The sequence below is a fragment of the Sciurus vulgaris genome, assembly GCF_902686455.1.
Source record: "Sciurus vulgaris genome assembly, chromosome: 16".
NCBI classification, from domain to species: Eukaryota; Metazoa; Chordata; class Mammalia; order Rodentia; family Sciuridae; genus Sciurus; species Sciurus vulgaris.
This window is the reverse complement of record NC_136477.1, coordinates 33,879,680-33,897,037: the sequence shown is the minus strand read 5'-3', so window position 1 is coordinate 33,897,037 and position 17,358 is coordinate 33,879,680. Positions and strand designations below refer to the sequence as shown.

Sequence of the window (17,358 nt, the reverse complement as noted above, 5' to 3'; positions counted from 1 at the left end):
AATCTCTGTTAGCAGAATACCAGCATTGTTAATTCCTGTACTTGTCACAGCAGCAATACCTTAAAGCCTAGAACAACTTCCTTATCCTTATTTCTCTGGCGATGCATTCACTCATTCGTTTATTCATTTCACTTAAGAAATATTTATCGAGTAGCTACTGTGTCTCAGGCATTATTAAAAATAGTCAAACAAACAAACAAACAAAAAACAGGCTTTTCTCCAAGGGACAGAGAGTCCAGTAAGGTGATAGTATTCTAGAAAGACAGGTAATGAACAAATAGATATAGATATGACAGGAGAGATCAGATGGGTGTGATTTTTTTTCCATATTATTTTATTGGTGCATTATAGTTGTACATAATGATGGAATTTGTTGTTACACACTCATACATGTGCACAATATCACTATATAATTTGGCCAATATCACTCCCCATCACCTGTCCCCTCCTTCACCTCCTCCCATCCCCTAGTCCCTTTCCTCTACTCATCTCACTTTGATTTTCATGAGAGCCCTGCCCCCCCCTTTTCCTTTTTCCTCTCTAGTTTCCACACGAGAGAAAACACACGACCTGACCTTTTGAGATTGACTTATTTCCTTTAATTCAATGGTCTCTAGTTCTATTCATTTTCCTGCAAATGACATAATTTCATTTTTCCTTGTGACTGAATAAAACTCCATTATGTATGTATACCACATTTATCCATTCATCCATTGCTTAATTTTAGAAAGAAAAATAAAAAAGGTTTAGGGGACAGGTAATGACAAAGGGTGTCATTGCTGACCCTTGTAGCATTGGAAAGAAGACAAAGGAAAAACCAAGAAGTGAAGTCTTCAGGGTTGTTTGAAGAAGGAAAAGCCCAGGAGGAGGTGATTGATTCCTGTTTTATAAAGGAGCAAAGTCAGGAGATCGCCACTCTGCAAGGATAGAACTGGAGACTGGGGTTCTTTCATGAAAAATGTCTGTCCAGTTCTTTGATTTCTTTGGTGTCCATGCAAGTGTGCATTGTGTGTGGGAGGCACAGAGGCCAGGCCCAGGGTCCCTGCTGGTGAATAGGGCAGGCACAATATTCACGTCATGCCAGCTAGAATGGTCCACAGGCGCAAAGCCTTCCAAATCCGAGGCCAGAGAGGCCCTTGAATAGAAGCTGACACAGCAGCCAGCTGAGCAAGCATTTAAGGAGGGGTAACAACTCCAAGAACAGTTCCTTAGTAGTGACAGTCTAGGAGGAGGACAGAAAGTACCAGTGACCCAAAAAGAAAGAAAGAAAGGGGGTGGAGGGAGGAGAACAAAAAGAAAGGAGGCATTGGAGAGAAGGCCGAGAGAACAGAATCTAAGCATTTCTTTCAGCTGGATTTGGAGGGAGAGGGCGTGCCATTTGGAAAGCAAACATAAAAACTCAGGGGCGCTGCTTTGGGGAAAACTGTCAACAGCTTTGTGGCCCCGCAAAGTCGGAACTACAGTCAAAACAACAGCTGCGCACCAGATGCTGACGCAGAGGAATGCCACTGCTGGCCCAGAGACCTGCCTTCCCGGTGCGGGGACACTGGGAGCAGACAGGCAAGCCGAGTTTCCCTTCAGAGAAGCTGAGAAAAATAAAAAGCTGCACGGTCTGCCTCTCCTGCCTTCCATCAGCGAACAGGCTGCCGATCAAGGCAGAGCAAGGGAGATGGAGAGAGGCCAGGGTCCCTCCCAAGCAGTGACACAAAGAGGTTTCTTAGAAAAGATGCTGTTAGAGGCACTCCAGGAAAGACCCGCTGTGGGGCTTGGTTTCATTAAACAGTTCTGCGCTGCAGGCGTCTGCCTTTGGGTTGGGTGCCTGAGACCCTGGAAAAAGAACAGGAGTGCAAGTAGTTTGGGAAGAGATCAGAGGAAATGCCAGTTAGGGAATAAGGAAATGAGTCAGGAAAGGGAAGGAAGCCAAACCAGGGTGTCTTATCGGGCCGTTTCCACTGCGGGCAACTGCAGGGCAAGCGTGCGTGCAGCGGAGCACGCGCACCAGCCGCGACTGCCTGGCTCTCCGGAAACTGCTGTTTATCCTCCAACTCCCGCCGGTCTTTGAGGCAGAGGCGCTCTGGGTCAAGGTGCAGGGTCGCCTCCCCAGCACCCCCAGCCTGCCCCACTTGGCGCAGGCCAGCCCGAGAGGGAAAGCAAGTGCAGAGGGAGCATTGTGTCCTGGGCTACTCACCAAGAGTGACCAAGGGCACCCGTGACTTTACTTGCCTTATGGATTCAAAAAATATATTTTTGAAATTTTTCATGGCCATAGATACTTACAGGGTATAGTGTACTGTTTCTATATATATGGTGTGTAATGATCAGGTCAAGGTAATTGTCCTGTCACCTCAAGCATTTATCATTTCTTTGTGCTGGGAACATTCAAAATTCTTTCTGCTAGCTACTTCCAAACAGATGATTAATTGTTGTTAACTATGGTTACAAAATCTTGACATCTCTTTTCCAAGTCCTCCTACCTAGTTTGACAAAAGTAATTCCCCTCCTTAGGGACCACAGAGTTAACATGTTTGAAAGAACTGTACTCAGGCAATTTTTTTTTTTTTTTTTTTTTTTTTTTTAAGATGGTTCTTATTATAGGTGAGCATACTTTCTGGACTAAATCCACTCACCCCTTAAGTTCCTTGCTCTGCTGTTCTTCATGGAAAGGAGTTCAGAGGTTGGGCATCATTGAATCAAATCTTTGAAGAGGAACTCTAGAATATATTTTATTAATCCCACTGCCAACTGTACTGTGATCTGGTGCCATCTCACAGGGCATCATCTACTTCCACCACTAACTCCCATCTACTGATCCAAACCCATAAAGGGCAATTGTTTGGGTTTAGTGTTTGTAAATAGTAACAGTTAAGGGGAGAGCTGTTTCTTTTTGTAATTGCTAATTATTATTATTATTATGCATCACTTGTTTAGAACTTCCAAACCACAACCTTTCAGCAGATCTCCTAAAGTTGCCCTTCCCGAGGTCACATGGTGGAGAGTGTCTGATCAGGGCAGGGAGAGACACTTGTCACATGTGTCACAGTCATGTTCTCACTGGGGGCTGTCCCAGCTGTGCTTGCTCTGGCTGCAGGAGAAGAACTTTCTAAATGCTTGGTGGAGAGGAGAAAGCATAAAAGCTTCCTAAAAAGGCAAATAACTTCCATCAGACTGACAGTAATACCACGTGCAGTTCTAAGTGCTCTTCCCAGAATCTGGTGTGCTCTTTGGACCTCTGTCTTCTCAGTAGTGAAGCAAAGAGTGTTGGATCACCTCTCTGAAGACTGTTCTTCCACATTCTCTGTCTAATTTATTTGAAAACGCTACAATGTGTTTAATACCTTTAATATTTATTTTCCTTTGTCAAGATGCAACTCCTATTCCTTATGAAACATCTGAAGCTGTTCTGCTCCAAGGGTGGTCTGCAGTAGGTGCTGCTCATTTCAGATTTGAAAGATGATAAGGACATGAACTTCAAGTGGGTGTTTAGTGACTTTGATAGAAATGTGATGTGGCCACAACACCCAAGCAAGGTTCATTTTTCTTGTAATTCATGTCTACTGTGTTTTACTGAAGCCTCTCCTCAATGAATGGAAGGGGAAGGACCTGATCTTTTATAAAAAATAGGTTGGGAATGACCCATTTATGAATAAGAAGGGGAAATTTTAAATCACTTTTAATCCCACTGTTCAAACAAAGCTATTTTTGTGAAAGAAACTAGGGGTTCAGAGTGGGAGAGAGATTTACTTTTCTCTGTAAATCATTAGTGATGTCATAATATTAATCAAATACAGTTTCCAAAATAAAAAATATTCTAAAGCACTAACATGAAATCAGTAGCTAGGGATAAATAATAAGACTTTTTCAGACCTAGTGACTTTGCTGGGGTGGATTAAGCATCACAGCCTCTGAAACCAGGGGAGACAGCTGGAGTTTAAGAGGGTTGGGTCACTAACTTTTTGCCATACGTGGCCTCTGCTCCATAGCCCAGGACTATCTTGGAAAGGACCATCAGTACTCACCTAGCTAGGCAGAGGTCCCCTGCCCTCTATCCTCCTCTCTCAGAAACCTGGCTCCCACTCAGTTGTCCACAACCATCTCCTGTGGAGTCCAAGCAAATCTCTGCCACATCCAGTGGGATAGTTAGAAAAACTGAAGTTCAAGTAGGAAATGCCCCCCTGGAGGGAATGGCCTCTGATATAAGGTCTATACGTGGACATCCTTCAGCTCCTCATGGAAGCCCTGAAAATGGCCAGTGGTGTTGCCTCAATAGCCATGAGGGTGGAAATAAGCTCCTTTGTCTGACTGCCCAGAGCATGTCTCAAGGCTATTGACAGAAAGGCAGCTGTGTACACAGCTGAGTCTTCTTGGTACTCACTGTAGGCGTTGAGAAAAAAAAAAAAAAAAATAGGGGTGGGGATAAAGACATTCAAAATAGGTGAAATGAGCAAAGAAAGATGAGTTGCAAAAATTTGCAATAAGAAAAAAAGCAGAAGTGTATTAACTCTTTGGGAAATATGCATTATATAAATATGACATTTCTCAGATTGAAGAAAGTCAGTTTAAGGCATGTGCACACTTCAAATCCCCATCCTCACTTGCAACCTGAAAAACTTTTTTCATATCAAGGGATGGGAATATGCCACTTTGGGTCAAAAAGCAATAGCTCCAGACTTTTCTATTTTAATCTTAGAGGTAGGAGATTCCTAGGTCCTCCCAGTATGCCTTAAGGACACAGCCCTTTCACCAGCACTTTCCTGATTACCCTTAACCCACTTCCCCTATGATATCTCCCACAAGTCAAAGAGGGCAAGCAGGCCTTTTATCTCTTTGGGATACTGGGGAATCTCACAACTTTCCAAGGCTTTAGGAGAAGTAGGAAGTAGCCTAGTTACATATCTCCTTGCTCTGGGAAAGAATATCTGCCTTTGTCTCTTCTTCCTCTAAAATAGTCATTACTTTTCTTAAGTAAAAGTAAGCCTGGTACCATCTTGTCCCATTCCCCATGGAAGTCTGCTTTGGTCCACATAGAACTTATGAAATTAAAATAAATGCCATGGTTTATATAGTGACTTTGAAAATCAGGACTTGAAATGAAATAAAGTAGCCCTGGGTTATGATCTCAACCATGGCAACTTCTTCTTTGTTCTTAAAGACGATGAGTCTTGAGATTGACACCTGGGCTTGGTTCTTTCCCCGCTTGTGGTCTTGTTCTGCCCTGTCCCTTCTGAGCACAAGTATGCGAATTGTTGATGCTACAGGGATAAATAACTCTCTGACATGTTTGGTGAAAGGGAGAGAGCATGAAATCTTCCTAAAAAGGCAAAGGAGCTTCATCGGAGTAACATCATACAGTGTGCAATTCCGAATGCTCCTCCTGGTTCAGTACTTACAGCTTCTCAAGAAAGGGTGCAAGGTTTCCACAGGGTGGCTCTGCACCCATGGTCAGATGGTGCAGTTCAGCTAAGTTGTAGACCTGGGGAGAAAGGAGAGACTACTTCTTGGCAGCTATCAGGGGCCACCTTTGCTAGAAGTAGAGTCAGACCAAAGGATTTTTTTGTGATGCTTATTGAGGATAAGATCTCAGGAGAAGGAAGTAGCAGAAGCAAGACAGGACAGAGGAAGCACTTAGGCAGACTTGTGATTTGGGGAGAGGTCCAGTCTCAGCCTGATCTCATAGGAAGCTTTGCATTGTGAATTGCACCACAGAGTTATTCTGAGAACAAGAGAGTTGGACTGTTGAATTCCCATATTAATTTGTCATTGGCTACAGGCTGCCCCTGGGATAAGGCAGGCATGTCCAGGAATCTCTAGGCTAGACAGTTCCCATCAGCCAATGACAATCTTCTGGAAATGAAGATATGAGCCCTCATGACCCAACACTTTCAGTAGCTGGGGCCTGGTGCTCTTGGCTTGGGAAAGGGTATCTAGGAAGGCACCAGCCACAGCTGCTACAAAGGCCAAAAACATTGGAAATAGGCTATGGATTGACAACAATATCCAAGGGGCAATTAATATCATAGACAATCCTAACAGAGCTATGATCTTGTTCAACTAGATTGGATTATGAGATAAATCTGAAGGGGTGAGTGGAGGTCCTTCATTTTACTGAAGAGAAGAAGCTCTGATTCTCACTTCTAGGTTCTGGTTGAATTCAAGCCAGCTCATCTATTGAGCATCTACTTTGTATCCAGCAAAGATGCAAAACTCAGCCTCGATTTTGGGGCTTAGGAATTTATAGTCTGATGGAAGATAGGAAATGGAAGAAAGAAATAAGATGTAAGTATCATGCAGATCAAAATTCAGATCTCACCCCAGGAGCAGTTTGCCTGAAGTACTTGGGCACTTGAAATCTAAAGCAGACACACAGAATAGAATAGTGGATTGCATTTGTCTCGATGTGACAGGAGGCCTTTGCCCCAAATTTTCCTGTATTTCAAAGTATTAAAAAAAAAAAAAAAAGAAAAGAAAAAAAGAAAAAGAAAATATCCCGGCAGCCCTTCTACTTGGGTGAAGCTGAAGACAATAAATATGCAAGTAGGGTTCTGGGAAGGGAAAGAACATAACAAAGCAAATAAAATAAATAAATAAAATAAATTAGCTATCTCTTGGAAAATGTCATTTTGTTGTGAAGCATCTTCAGTTCTTCACTCGGAAAAGCAAATTATTGAAAGTTTTACTCATTAGAAATGACTTTATTTTTCTTTCTTCTTTTTTTTTTAGCTAAAAGCTAAGGATCTTACTTTGGGGAAAATGGGAAAATGGGGCATTCAGTCCGCTGTCCCTATCCACCTCAGTCATGTTTTCGTCCGGGGATGTCTTCTGTCTTATAAATCGTACTATGCTTCATTGACACGTGTATTGATCTGCTCTTTTAAATTAGTATGTCGGTTTACGGTTCGCCTGGAGTTTATGCACTGCCACTGTGGACGGGACCTGAGATTCACTCATTATTCACTCCTCACTAAAGTGCTCACTGAGAGCCCTTGTTGGAGGAAGGCCCTGGCCACAGGCACTAGGAATGGAGAGAGAGAAAGGGATTCTTTCCTTGAACCCGGTCTCGTGAGACAAATGAGCAGTGATTATACAAAAAGACGATGCATATTGAAGTCAGCCTGAGCCCAGGACATCTAGCCAAGGGAGCTCGCAGGAGGACATTGACCATAGTTAAAACCTGAAGACCCAGTGTAGTGCCGTGTCATCCTGCTGTTTTCTTTACAGCATGTAATTGAAGGAAAATTACCTTCTACAGCATTTGTTAATGCTGACATAATATGTCCCTCTGTTAACCCAACAAGACAACATTTTTCAACCTTTTTTTTGTCATCCCTAGCATAAAGATTTGTAGACATTTTTCCTCATAATCCTATGTTTTTTCCATGTGGGAAATACACATAGTTTAAAAGTCACCATAGTGAATATTGTTTAGCCATTTTTAAGTACATTCACAGTGTTGTACTCCTATTTCTATAACTTTTCATCTTCTCCAACTGAAACTCCTTATCCATCAGCACTAACTCCACCTTCCCATACTCCTGTCCTCTTTCCTGTCCCCAAGTCTCTTGGCAGCTACCATTTTACTTTTTGTCCTTACGCATTTGCCTGTTCAAATGTCTTAGTGAGTTTTCTGTTGCTCTAACAAAATACTCAGGTAATTTAGAAAGGAAAGAGATTTATTTTGGCTCCTGGTTCTGGAGACAGAGAGGCCCAAGAATATGGCTCCTTCATGGGCAGGAGGCAGCACACGTCACATGTGGTAAGAGGGGCATATACAAGAGACAGAGCCAATCTGGTTTTTGTAACAGACCCACTCTTGAAACGGATTAGCCCATCAGTCTGTTAACCCATGGAAGGTTTAATCTATCCATGAAAACAGAGCTCTCCTGACTTAATCACCTCTTAAAGTTCTCACCTCTTCATACCTCATGAGGACAACTCGATTTCCACTCAATGAGTTTTGGTGGAATCATTCAGATCATAGCATCAAGGTACCTCATAAAAGTGGGATCATAAGACACCTGTCCTTTGGCATTGGGCTTATTTCCTTATTTTCCTTAGCCTCATGCCTTTAAGTTCCGTCCAGGTTGGAGCACGAATCAGAACTGCACACCTTTCGATGGCTGATTAGCCCCTGTGAACTTCAACGATACTTATTAAATGCTGTGAGCCTCCAGAAGACTGCAAACTGTTGCAATAAGTATGGTTTCCCCACCTCCCAAGAACCACCCATCCCTTTGGGGTAATATCACCCCATCACGAATTAGATTTAAATGCATTAAAATGTAAACTGTGTGGTTTTATCTACCTTATTCTCTATCCACTCTGTTGCCAGCCTCTGACATTATGTCACCTGGGAGGCACTCAGCACTCATTTGCAGATGTGAGGATTCTTCACAACCCCTCCTTCCTTCTTATTTTAATCCACTACTATTAAAAATTGCTCTTAGAATACTTACAGATGTATTGCGACTTTCAGTGCCTCATGCTGCCCTGCCAGCCCGGCACATCAACATGCTCATATCCCTGGGTCACACATGCCATGCTCAATTGACCTGTGTCTGCCTCTTGCTTCACAGAAGTGAAAGACTACGAGCCTCCGTTTGGCTCCAAGGTGCGAGAGCACCCCTGCGTTGAGAGCATGAAGGACAATGTGCTGAGAGACCGAGGACGACCAGAAATTCCCAGCTTCTGGCTCAACCACCAGGTAGGAGTAACAGCTTTGAAGGGAGAATAAGATTCATCCGGAGGAACCTCTTACTAGGAGAGAATTCTGGAATATTAGGCTTAAATCAGAGGGCAGGTCCCCTTGTGTCCTATGACCCAGTCTGGTTTTGTTTAAAAAGAAGTTTCAGTAAAGTTGACCCCGTTATAAATTGCAAGCAGCAGATAGACACAGCATTTGGAGAGGGTTCACAGGTAACCATTTGAGGAGTATGTGTCCTGTTTTCCAGGCCTCCTTGGTTCTGAGTTAAAATACGTGTTTACAGCCTCTGCTGTTGACTCTCATGCCTTCACCTCAGGAGTTCATGTCTCATTCCCTCTGGGTCCCAAGTGATTTCCTCTGGGATTCTTCAGCTCCGGAAAGAAACACTTAATGATTGCAAAACAACCAGGGTTGTCAGGCAGCTGGGCTGAGAAGGGACTGTGGTGTACAGAGGCCATGCGTAGGTGTTTGCAGGCTGTGCACGCAGAGCTGGGAGAGGCCCGTGACAGCATGCCTGGGGAGGAGGGATTGTCACTGTGGATGCAGGAAATCAAAGAAGAGGAAAATGCCAGGGAAGGAATGGGAGGCCTGCATGTTGGGAACATCCTAATGGCTTCTTGATTTTTCTTTTCAAGAAATAGAAACTAAGGGGTGTGGTGGCACACACCTATAATCCCAGCAGCTTGGGAGGCTGAGGCAGGAGGATCATGAGTTCAAATCTAGCCTCAGCAAAAGTGAAGCTCTAAGCAACTCAGGGAGACCCTGTCTTTAAATAAAATAAAACATAGAATTGGGGATGTGGCTGAGTGGTTGAGTACCCATAAGTGCAATCCCTGGTACCAAAAAAATAAAACCTGGAAGCTAAGACTTCTACTATTAGGGCAATCGTCTGGACTTCCCAGGAGCCTTTGTTTTGGGGGGCAGTTGAGGGCAGTTGTCAGAGAAAAAGAAGAAAACAATAGGTTGTGAATGAGAGACAACTGACCATATGTCTGATACACCCAGGAAAGACCCCTTAGTGAAGAATGAGAGAAAAATTCCCCCCTGCCTCACTGACAAAACAGTTCTTTCCACCAAGTAAAACCCTCAATGGCCTCTTTTGGATGGATTCCCTCATCCATAAAGGCCGAGGCTATGTCACAGGTTTTCCTAAGGGCAAGGCAAATTCAGATAAGAAACAGAAACAACAAATCAGGCATAATCGGGAAGACAAATGGAGCAGGAAGCCTGGTCCGAGCCAGTCCTGGCCCAGAGCCACTGCAAAGGACAGATCGAAATAAAGTCAGGGTGTGGAGGGTCAGGGGTTTCTCTGGAGTTTCAGGCAAATCGTCTCCGACTCTAAAAATGCAAGACTGTTTGCATAAACTCTCCCGTCAGAGGTGCTGGAGTGGTATGTTCCTTTCAGACCCTGTTACCTCCTCTGTCGTATGTTTCTTATAATGAAGCCATTATTCATGATGATAAAATTCTGGAAAGAATTTGCATAATACATTTTTTCTCTTAATGAGATTTGTTGCCCTATTGATTTCAAGTTAATGCTTAATATTTAATTTAATTTACTGCCTGTAATTACAGTGCCAGAATAAAATAAATGTTACTGCGTACCAACAATAACAGTCTACTCTTAACAGGGCCATCAATCAATACAGTCAATTAGGTGAATTATGCAATTAATTCAACATCAAGAACTCATGGGGTAGGGAGGGAGAGAGGGATTCCTAGGTGTGAGGGAAAGTTGCTGGTATTGGAAAGCAAGTGCCAGCTATCCAGGACAGTGTGAAGATATAGTGTCCCATTCCAGCCACCCGTGAGAGAGATCACCATTGGTAGTACTGATCATCTACATGGGAGGAGCTCTTTTTATTTCCATCTCTCAGACTGTTTAGTTCCTACGGCTTGCTTTTTAGAAAGGGCTTGAGATGGTAACAGAAATATTTGCAATGCAAAATAAAAGTTGAGCCAGTGAGAGAAAACTCCTACCACCTTCCTGGGCAGCATTTCCTGAATGGGCTCCTTGAATCGGGCAGATCAGTAAACCTTACAAAGTGGATTACAGTCATGTACATCTGACATACAAAGATAGTGGCGTCACCAGGTCCAGCCTGATGTCCACACAGGTCGTCCTTGGCAGCTCTTGGAAGCTGCTACTGAATCACTCCATGAAACACAGGTTTCACAAATGAAAGCAGGCTAATGTCCTTTCACTCTGGTAGTCTGGGGCTGCAATATGAACCAGGTATAAAACTACAGACAACAACAGGCAAGGGAAGGAGGGAGCGAGTGAAGAATGAAGAGGTGGGGCACAGGGAATCTGGGGCACAGAGAGAATGTACCATGTGATACCCTGAGGGCAGAGACATGTCATTACAAATTTGCCAAATCCCACAAGGCATACAACACCAAGATTGAGCCTCCATGTGAACTATGGTAAAGGATGTATCAGTGTTAGTTCCACGGACCCCGCCGACTGATGGTGGTCTCTGGCCCTTCCTCTCCCACTCTAGGGCATCCAGATGGTGTGCGAGACCCTGACTGAGTGCTGGGACCACGATCCCGAGGCCCGGCTCACAGCCCAGTGTGTGGCCGAGCGCTTCAGTGAGCTGGAGCACCTGGACAGACTCTCGGGGAGGAGCTGCTCCGAGGAGAAGATTCCGGAAGATGGCTCGCTGAACACTACCAAATAGCTCTTCTGGGGCAGGGCAGGCTGGGCCACGTCCAAAGAGGCTGCCCCTCTCACCAAAGAACAGAGGCCGCAGGAAGCTGCCCCTGGATGGATGCTTCCTGGAAAACCAAGGGTATAGCTCCCTCCCTGTGAGCTGCGGATGAGGAGAAAAGCAGCGGCAGGGTGTGGGTGACAGAGAGCATTCTATGCCTTTGACGTTGTCATAGGATAAGCTGTGTTAGCACTTCCTCAGGAAATGAGAATGATTTTTTACAATAGCCAATAACATTTGCACTTTATTAATGCCTGTATATAAATATGGAATAGCTATGTTTTATATATATATATATCTATATATGTCTATATCTGTATCGATAGCCATACTCTGAAAAGAGACGAGGAAAAAGATCAAATATTCCCAGGAAATTGGTTTTATGGTAGAGCTCCAGAACCGAGCAGAAAAGGATCCTTGCGTGACAGCATTGGCATTTGACAATCACACAGGAGATGGTTCTCTGACTCTCCAGCGGGGGATCATTGAGTTAGGAGGGAGGATCCTGTTTCTGAGCCTACTTTGGCCATGTTGCACTTGCTTTTGCAATAGATATCCCCCAACCCCCACGAGAGTTCTCTTCTGGTCCTGGAGCTAAGTACACTTGCACTGTGTTTGGGGACCAGTGTTCCTGGGGATCCTGTGTACTGATGTTTCTCCTGGACTTTTTGGTTGACCTCCAAGCCCTGATTTTGAATCTCCTTCCTCAACCTAGTCCAGACATTCAGCCCCATATAATATTTTAAATGTTGTCCCCATCTTTTACCTTCACAAGCTGCAGAAAACAAAAACATATTTCCCCACCCATGATATTGCCACACTGTCTACTAATAAGATAGTTCTTATTTGTTGATCTTCCCCTTGTACTTAACCTATTATTGTCCACTTTGCAGCTTTCATCCTTTCCTTAAACAAAGCAAAACAAAACAAAACACCCCACCACCACCACCGTGCAGGGGGAGTTTTCTTTTTTCCTCTTCACACTTGGCTTGAGTTCCCAACTTTCTATGCAGACACTGATGGATTCCATCTTTCTGGGCTCCTGAATGCTCAAGCACATTCTGGTCTAGAAAGGATTTGAATTCCCCAACACTGTCACTATCAGGACAGTGTCCTCAGGCACTCTGAACATATGTTTCATTTGACCAACACAGCATTTTGAAAAGTTGAGCCACTTTTTAAATATTTGGAGATTTTGCAGAAAAAAATCTGGATCCCAGGTAAGAATAGCAGATGGTTTCCAGTTCTCTCCAGTCCACATCATTTACAAAAAGAAGGTGTGGACTCACTTAAAAAGCTGCTTCACTTCTCACTGTAAACATCTGTGCTTTCCACGGCCCCACTTTCCATATGTGCACCCTAGTTTGGGATTAAACCTGCCCCTAATTAAAATCCGTAATAAGGAATATGCATCCAAGCTGTCCTTCTCTCGTTATATAATAGGGTTTCGACTACCTTTTCTGGCGTTAAGATTTGAAGATTTTATTGAACTAAAAAAGGGGGTGGGGTCTCCTTTATGTGGTCCTGGTTAACTGAAGTCTTTTTTGCTTCTATATTAAAAGTTTTTCCTTCTGCATTAAGGAGGAAAGCTCTTTACTCTAGGAGGTTTTCTCATGATAACTGCTCTCTGCATCACACCAGCTTCTCCACCCTTTGCAATTACTCTTGAGGACTTGAATGTGTGACCTAAGCATCCCATTTGCAGTTAGGAAAACCTGGGTCCACATGGAACAGGGCAAAGATGAGCTTTAATATTCCATAGGAAACTTGTTAATCCACGAACAAGTGTTAATGCTGCAAGTAACGATCTCTTTTTTGAAAATGTTTTTGAAGCTACTTATTTTCAGCCAAATAGGAATATTAGAGAGGAACTGGCAGTGATCAAATGAACTCTATTTGGATTGTGGAAGCTCTTATCTCATTGAGGTTTTAGGGTACATGCTAAATCGAGGCTGTACCTTCCAGCCACCCTGTTCTACCTGGGTGAGCTCAGTGAAGGACAACCTGGCTGCAATATCATGGAGGCACCCAGAAATTCCACTTGCACCTTAGGGCTTGCTGATACCATCCAATCGTTGTTGCTCATTGACCTCTAGTGGTGAATTTCTAGAATACTGTTCCATCAGTGGGATCTTCCAAGATTCAAGAGTGTTACCATGTCTGGGTCATCATAAACTGGAATGTAGTGTCAGATGATACTGTGGCTTGTTTTGTTTATTTTTTCTTATACAAGAAAAAGACCAAGGAATAACAATCTGTAGTTCCTAAAAATACTGACTTTCATTCACTACTATATGTAAAGGGAAAGTTTTATTCTTCTATGGAACACTTCAGCCGTACTCATGTATTAAAATAGGAATGTGAATGCTAGAAACTCTTTTATATCAAAAATCTCAAGCACTTATTTTCATTCTATGCATTGTTTGTCTTTTATATAAATAAAATGTTTATTAGATTAAATAAAGCCAAAATACTCAGGTAAGCTTCCTGCCTCCTGTTTCTATTCCTAGTAGTGAAACCTACTTGGCTAATTTGCTTATTTTGTGATTTAGAAAGAAAACATTACTGAAAAAATCCTCTCCAGCTTTTCCATATTTATTGTCTTCTTCAACTGCTATTCTCAGGTTCCTGAAAAAAAGAAAAAAAGAAAAATAAAATAAAGGAAAGAAAGTCATAGACACTAATACTAGATGAAGCAGCTGCTATTGACCTGCTCCTTATTCTTGTGTCCTGGCTGGTGTCCCTCTACATGTCCACAGGACCTATGTTCACATCCCAGACTTGCCTTTATCCACAGCTTCCCAGTTTGTGCCTGCTTCTGTTTTCCCCATCCTTCCCATCAGCAGGCCATTGTCTATCTTCTTGACAGCTCTCATGAGATGAGCTTCTCCCCTATGCTTTCTTCCCAGACCCTGCATCTCATGTGTTTTGACTTAATCTAAATTGCAAGATGAGTGTGCCTTAGGAAGCTGACTCCAGGTCATTGTCTGACAAAGACAATGTCTTAGAATATGAGGGATTTTGTGACTTCTTCTGAGTTATCCACTGGGATCTTCATAACAAATGCAGCAGTGCCTACACCAGGGTTTTTCACACTCTACTGCTGATATTTGGGGTAGAATAATTCTTTGTTGGGGAGGGGAATGTAGTCTTGTGCATTGTAGGAAGATTGACAGCATCCCTGGACTTTACTCCAGTAACATCTACCCCATAGCTCTGATCACCAAAAATGTCTGTAGAAATTGCCAAGCATCCCTGGAAAACAAAATACCTCTCAGCTAAGTATCACTGAGCTAGGATGATGTGGTCCTATTGTGAGTGTTAGTTTTAGTCTTGTTTTAGCTAGCAGCAACTTAGTGGTTACTAGTTTTAGTGGTTACTTGCTCTTCCATTGACTAACTGTGCAATCCAATCAAATTACTTAACCTCTCCATGCCTCAGTTTTATCATGTTTAAAATGAATTTTACAAGCCTTATTGTATATAAAATGTACCCTTGTGGTAAGCAATACATGCAAGATTTTGAAGTTGCATCTTGAACTTGGAAAGCCTTCAGTGTATTTTGGGCAATACTAAGTTGGTGTAGTAAACACCAAGTGCTACTTTTGCAAAGAGGCAGACTTTGAAATAAATCTTAGTATTAACAACACAGAGGAAAATAGACACTTTTACAGGCCCACAGGACAGGAATGAGAGCGAATGCTTATTCACTGAGTACCTACCATGGTGTTAGATCTAATCCTCCACTAGCTCAGTGAGATGGTGCTATGACCATTTTGCAGGTAAGGTATTACATTATCAGAAAATTCAGGCAAGAAGCCCAAAATCTCCCAAGGTAGAATCTGGATGCAAAGCTAAGTTGCCCTGGAACTGGAGTTTGGAAGAGCTGGAACACTTGATTCTTTTCTCTTCTTCATAGTGTCTTCTGAGGGAACTGGCCTGACCAGCAGGATACAAAGTTCACTCCATGAGGAAATGCCCCACTCCTCCATCTATACAAATGATTGATGCTCTCAACAGGGCTCTCTTTGCTCCGCAAGAGGCAGGGAGGTGCTCATTCATCTCTATTGCTCAGTTTTCTCTCCACTCACCTGTTAAGTATTGTTTAAATGCTTGCTGAGAGAATGATTGGAAGAGAATGAGTGAAGGGGTGCAGACAGTGTTACTTAGTGTGTGAAATGTATACTGGTATCTGAGATGATTTCAGAATGTGCCAGGCTTTAAAGACATTATTTTAGTTGATCTGTTTTGATTTTAAAATGTATTAGAAAACCTATTAACACATTAAGTCTGGGCTTTCACAAATATTATTGCTTAAAATGTGACTGAGTAAAATAATCGAATTGATTTTTAAAATAGACTAAGTAGAAAATGGTACATATTTGTGGCAATTATAGGAGATGTGACTATGAATGATTACTGTCAGAGAGATTCACGGAGGGAAGCACATTCATATCAATTGCTAACATTTACTGAGCACTCAGGAAGCACCATGCATTATTCTCTACATTAATCCTCATGAATAACCTAGGGAGTAGTCTTACTTCCATTTTATAGATGAGGAAACTGAGACAGTGAGGTCTTACTAACAGTCCTGTAGCTGGTAATTACTAGCATCAGAATTTGAATTGAAGCAGTTGAACGCAGGAGATCAAATTTCTATCCTGAACACTAGATGAAGTTGGAGTGAGATAACAATATGCAATCTCTGGGGGCTCCAGGATCTAATTCAATAGTTCAAAATATAGAAGAGGAAGATGCTCTTAGTACTGAAGAAGTGGGTTTGGTCATCAGGAGCCCAGGGGGAGAAAGTCATTCCTCAAACAAAATGCACAAGCACTCTGGGCTCAAGCCCAAGAGCTTCAGCCAAAACAGGAGCCAAGGTCCCCTGACCCCCTTTCAGGCTCTGTGCTGCTGGGGTTATTTCAGTTCTCACTGCTACTGCAAGGTCAGGAGCATTCGCAGTTGGCAGTATGCCACCAAGTGTCCTCAGCAGGGCACCATTCAGCATCTTTTGAATGCAAGGTTCTCTTTGTGCCCAAGAGTTCCCATCTTGTGGTGACTGTTTTTGTTTTAAGCTCTCTATGCAAATGACATGCTAATGGTCCATTCCTGAGGGAAATCCCTTCCCTAGGTGACAGACAGGGAATTTTCATTTCAACAGTGTGCCTATCCTTTTCTGCTGAAGCCACCACAGTTGGCATCTGCTCATTTTGTTCATTTTCCTCCTGAAATAGGCTGCTTAATCATTGCTTATCACATTTCTAATTAGTTTCTTTTTTTACTTGAATAATTATAGCTCCACACTTCATGGGTTTGGGGCCATGCCTTTCAGGCCTACTTTGCAAACTACGCTGATAAAGATAAGGCTGTGAACTTGCCCACATAACATGGCCTGCCAATCAGTCTCGCAGTGTAATTTAATTCTAATATACCTCCTGATCTTTGGTGCATTTAAAAATAACTTTTTAATAGTCTTCCTATTCTAATTAAGCTAAAATTGCACACACTGAAATTCTTGCTCTCTTGCACAGTCTCTCTCTCTCTCTCTCTCTCTCTCTCTCTCTCCCTCTCTCTCTTTCTCTCTTTCTCTGTCTCCACATGCTCGCGCACACACACACACACACACACACACACACACACACACACAAATGATCCTTAAAAATCATTTCTGTATGGTGCTTGTGCAGCACAGTACTTCTGAAGTTGTCCCCAAGGTCTCCCCTCAACCTGTTCCCATAATGAATAACCACAGAATACAACAACTGTAGCCCTGGCAACTTAGGGTCATCAAAATATCCATAATGAAAGCTAAATGTTCATAACAAAATGGATAAAATTGGAACCCCTAGAGCCAGATGCCATTAGTTCAGATCCCATCTCTGTGTGACTTTGCACAAATCTCCCAACTGTTCCTATTTATTGGTTCCTTAATGTATACAACGGT

General features: G+C 42.8%; 1 protein-coding gene and 1 long non-coding RNA gene across 3 annotated transcripts in view; one reads left to right on the top strand and one right to left on the bottom strand.

Annotated features, from left to right (window-relative positions):
• TGFBR2 (transforming growth factor beta receptor 2) overlaps positions 1-11,961 on the top strand; it is an 84,365-nt gene extending 72,404 nt beyond the window's left edge. For both annotated transcript variants that reach the window (XM_079113989.1, XM_079113988.1), the window contains 2 exons: positions 8,571-8,698; positions 11,203-11,961. In XM_079113989.1, coding sequence (XP_078970115.1) covers positions 8,571-8,698; positions 11,203-11,382 — 308 coding nt within the window. In that variant the 3' untranslated portion in view covers positions 11,383-11,961. The remainder of the gene's footprint in view (positions 1-8,570; positions 8,699-11,202) is intronic.
• A 413-nt stretch (positions 11,962-12,374) lies between these two features.
• LOC306645875 lies at positions 12,375-17,152 on the bottom strand. Its single transcript, XR_013759753.1, has 2 exons — positions 17,035-17,152; positions 12,375-16,976 (listed from the first exon to the last, which is right to left on the bottom strand). It is a non-coding gene; the product is annotated as an uncharacterized lncRNA (long non-coding RNA).
• Between the last annotated feature and the right edge of the window lie 206 nt (positions 17,153-17,358).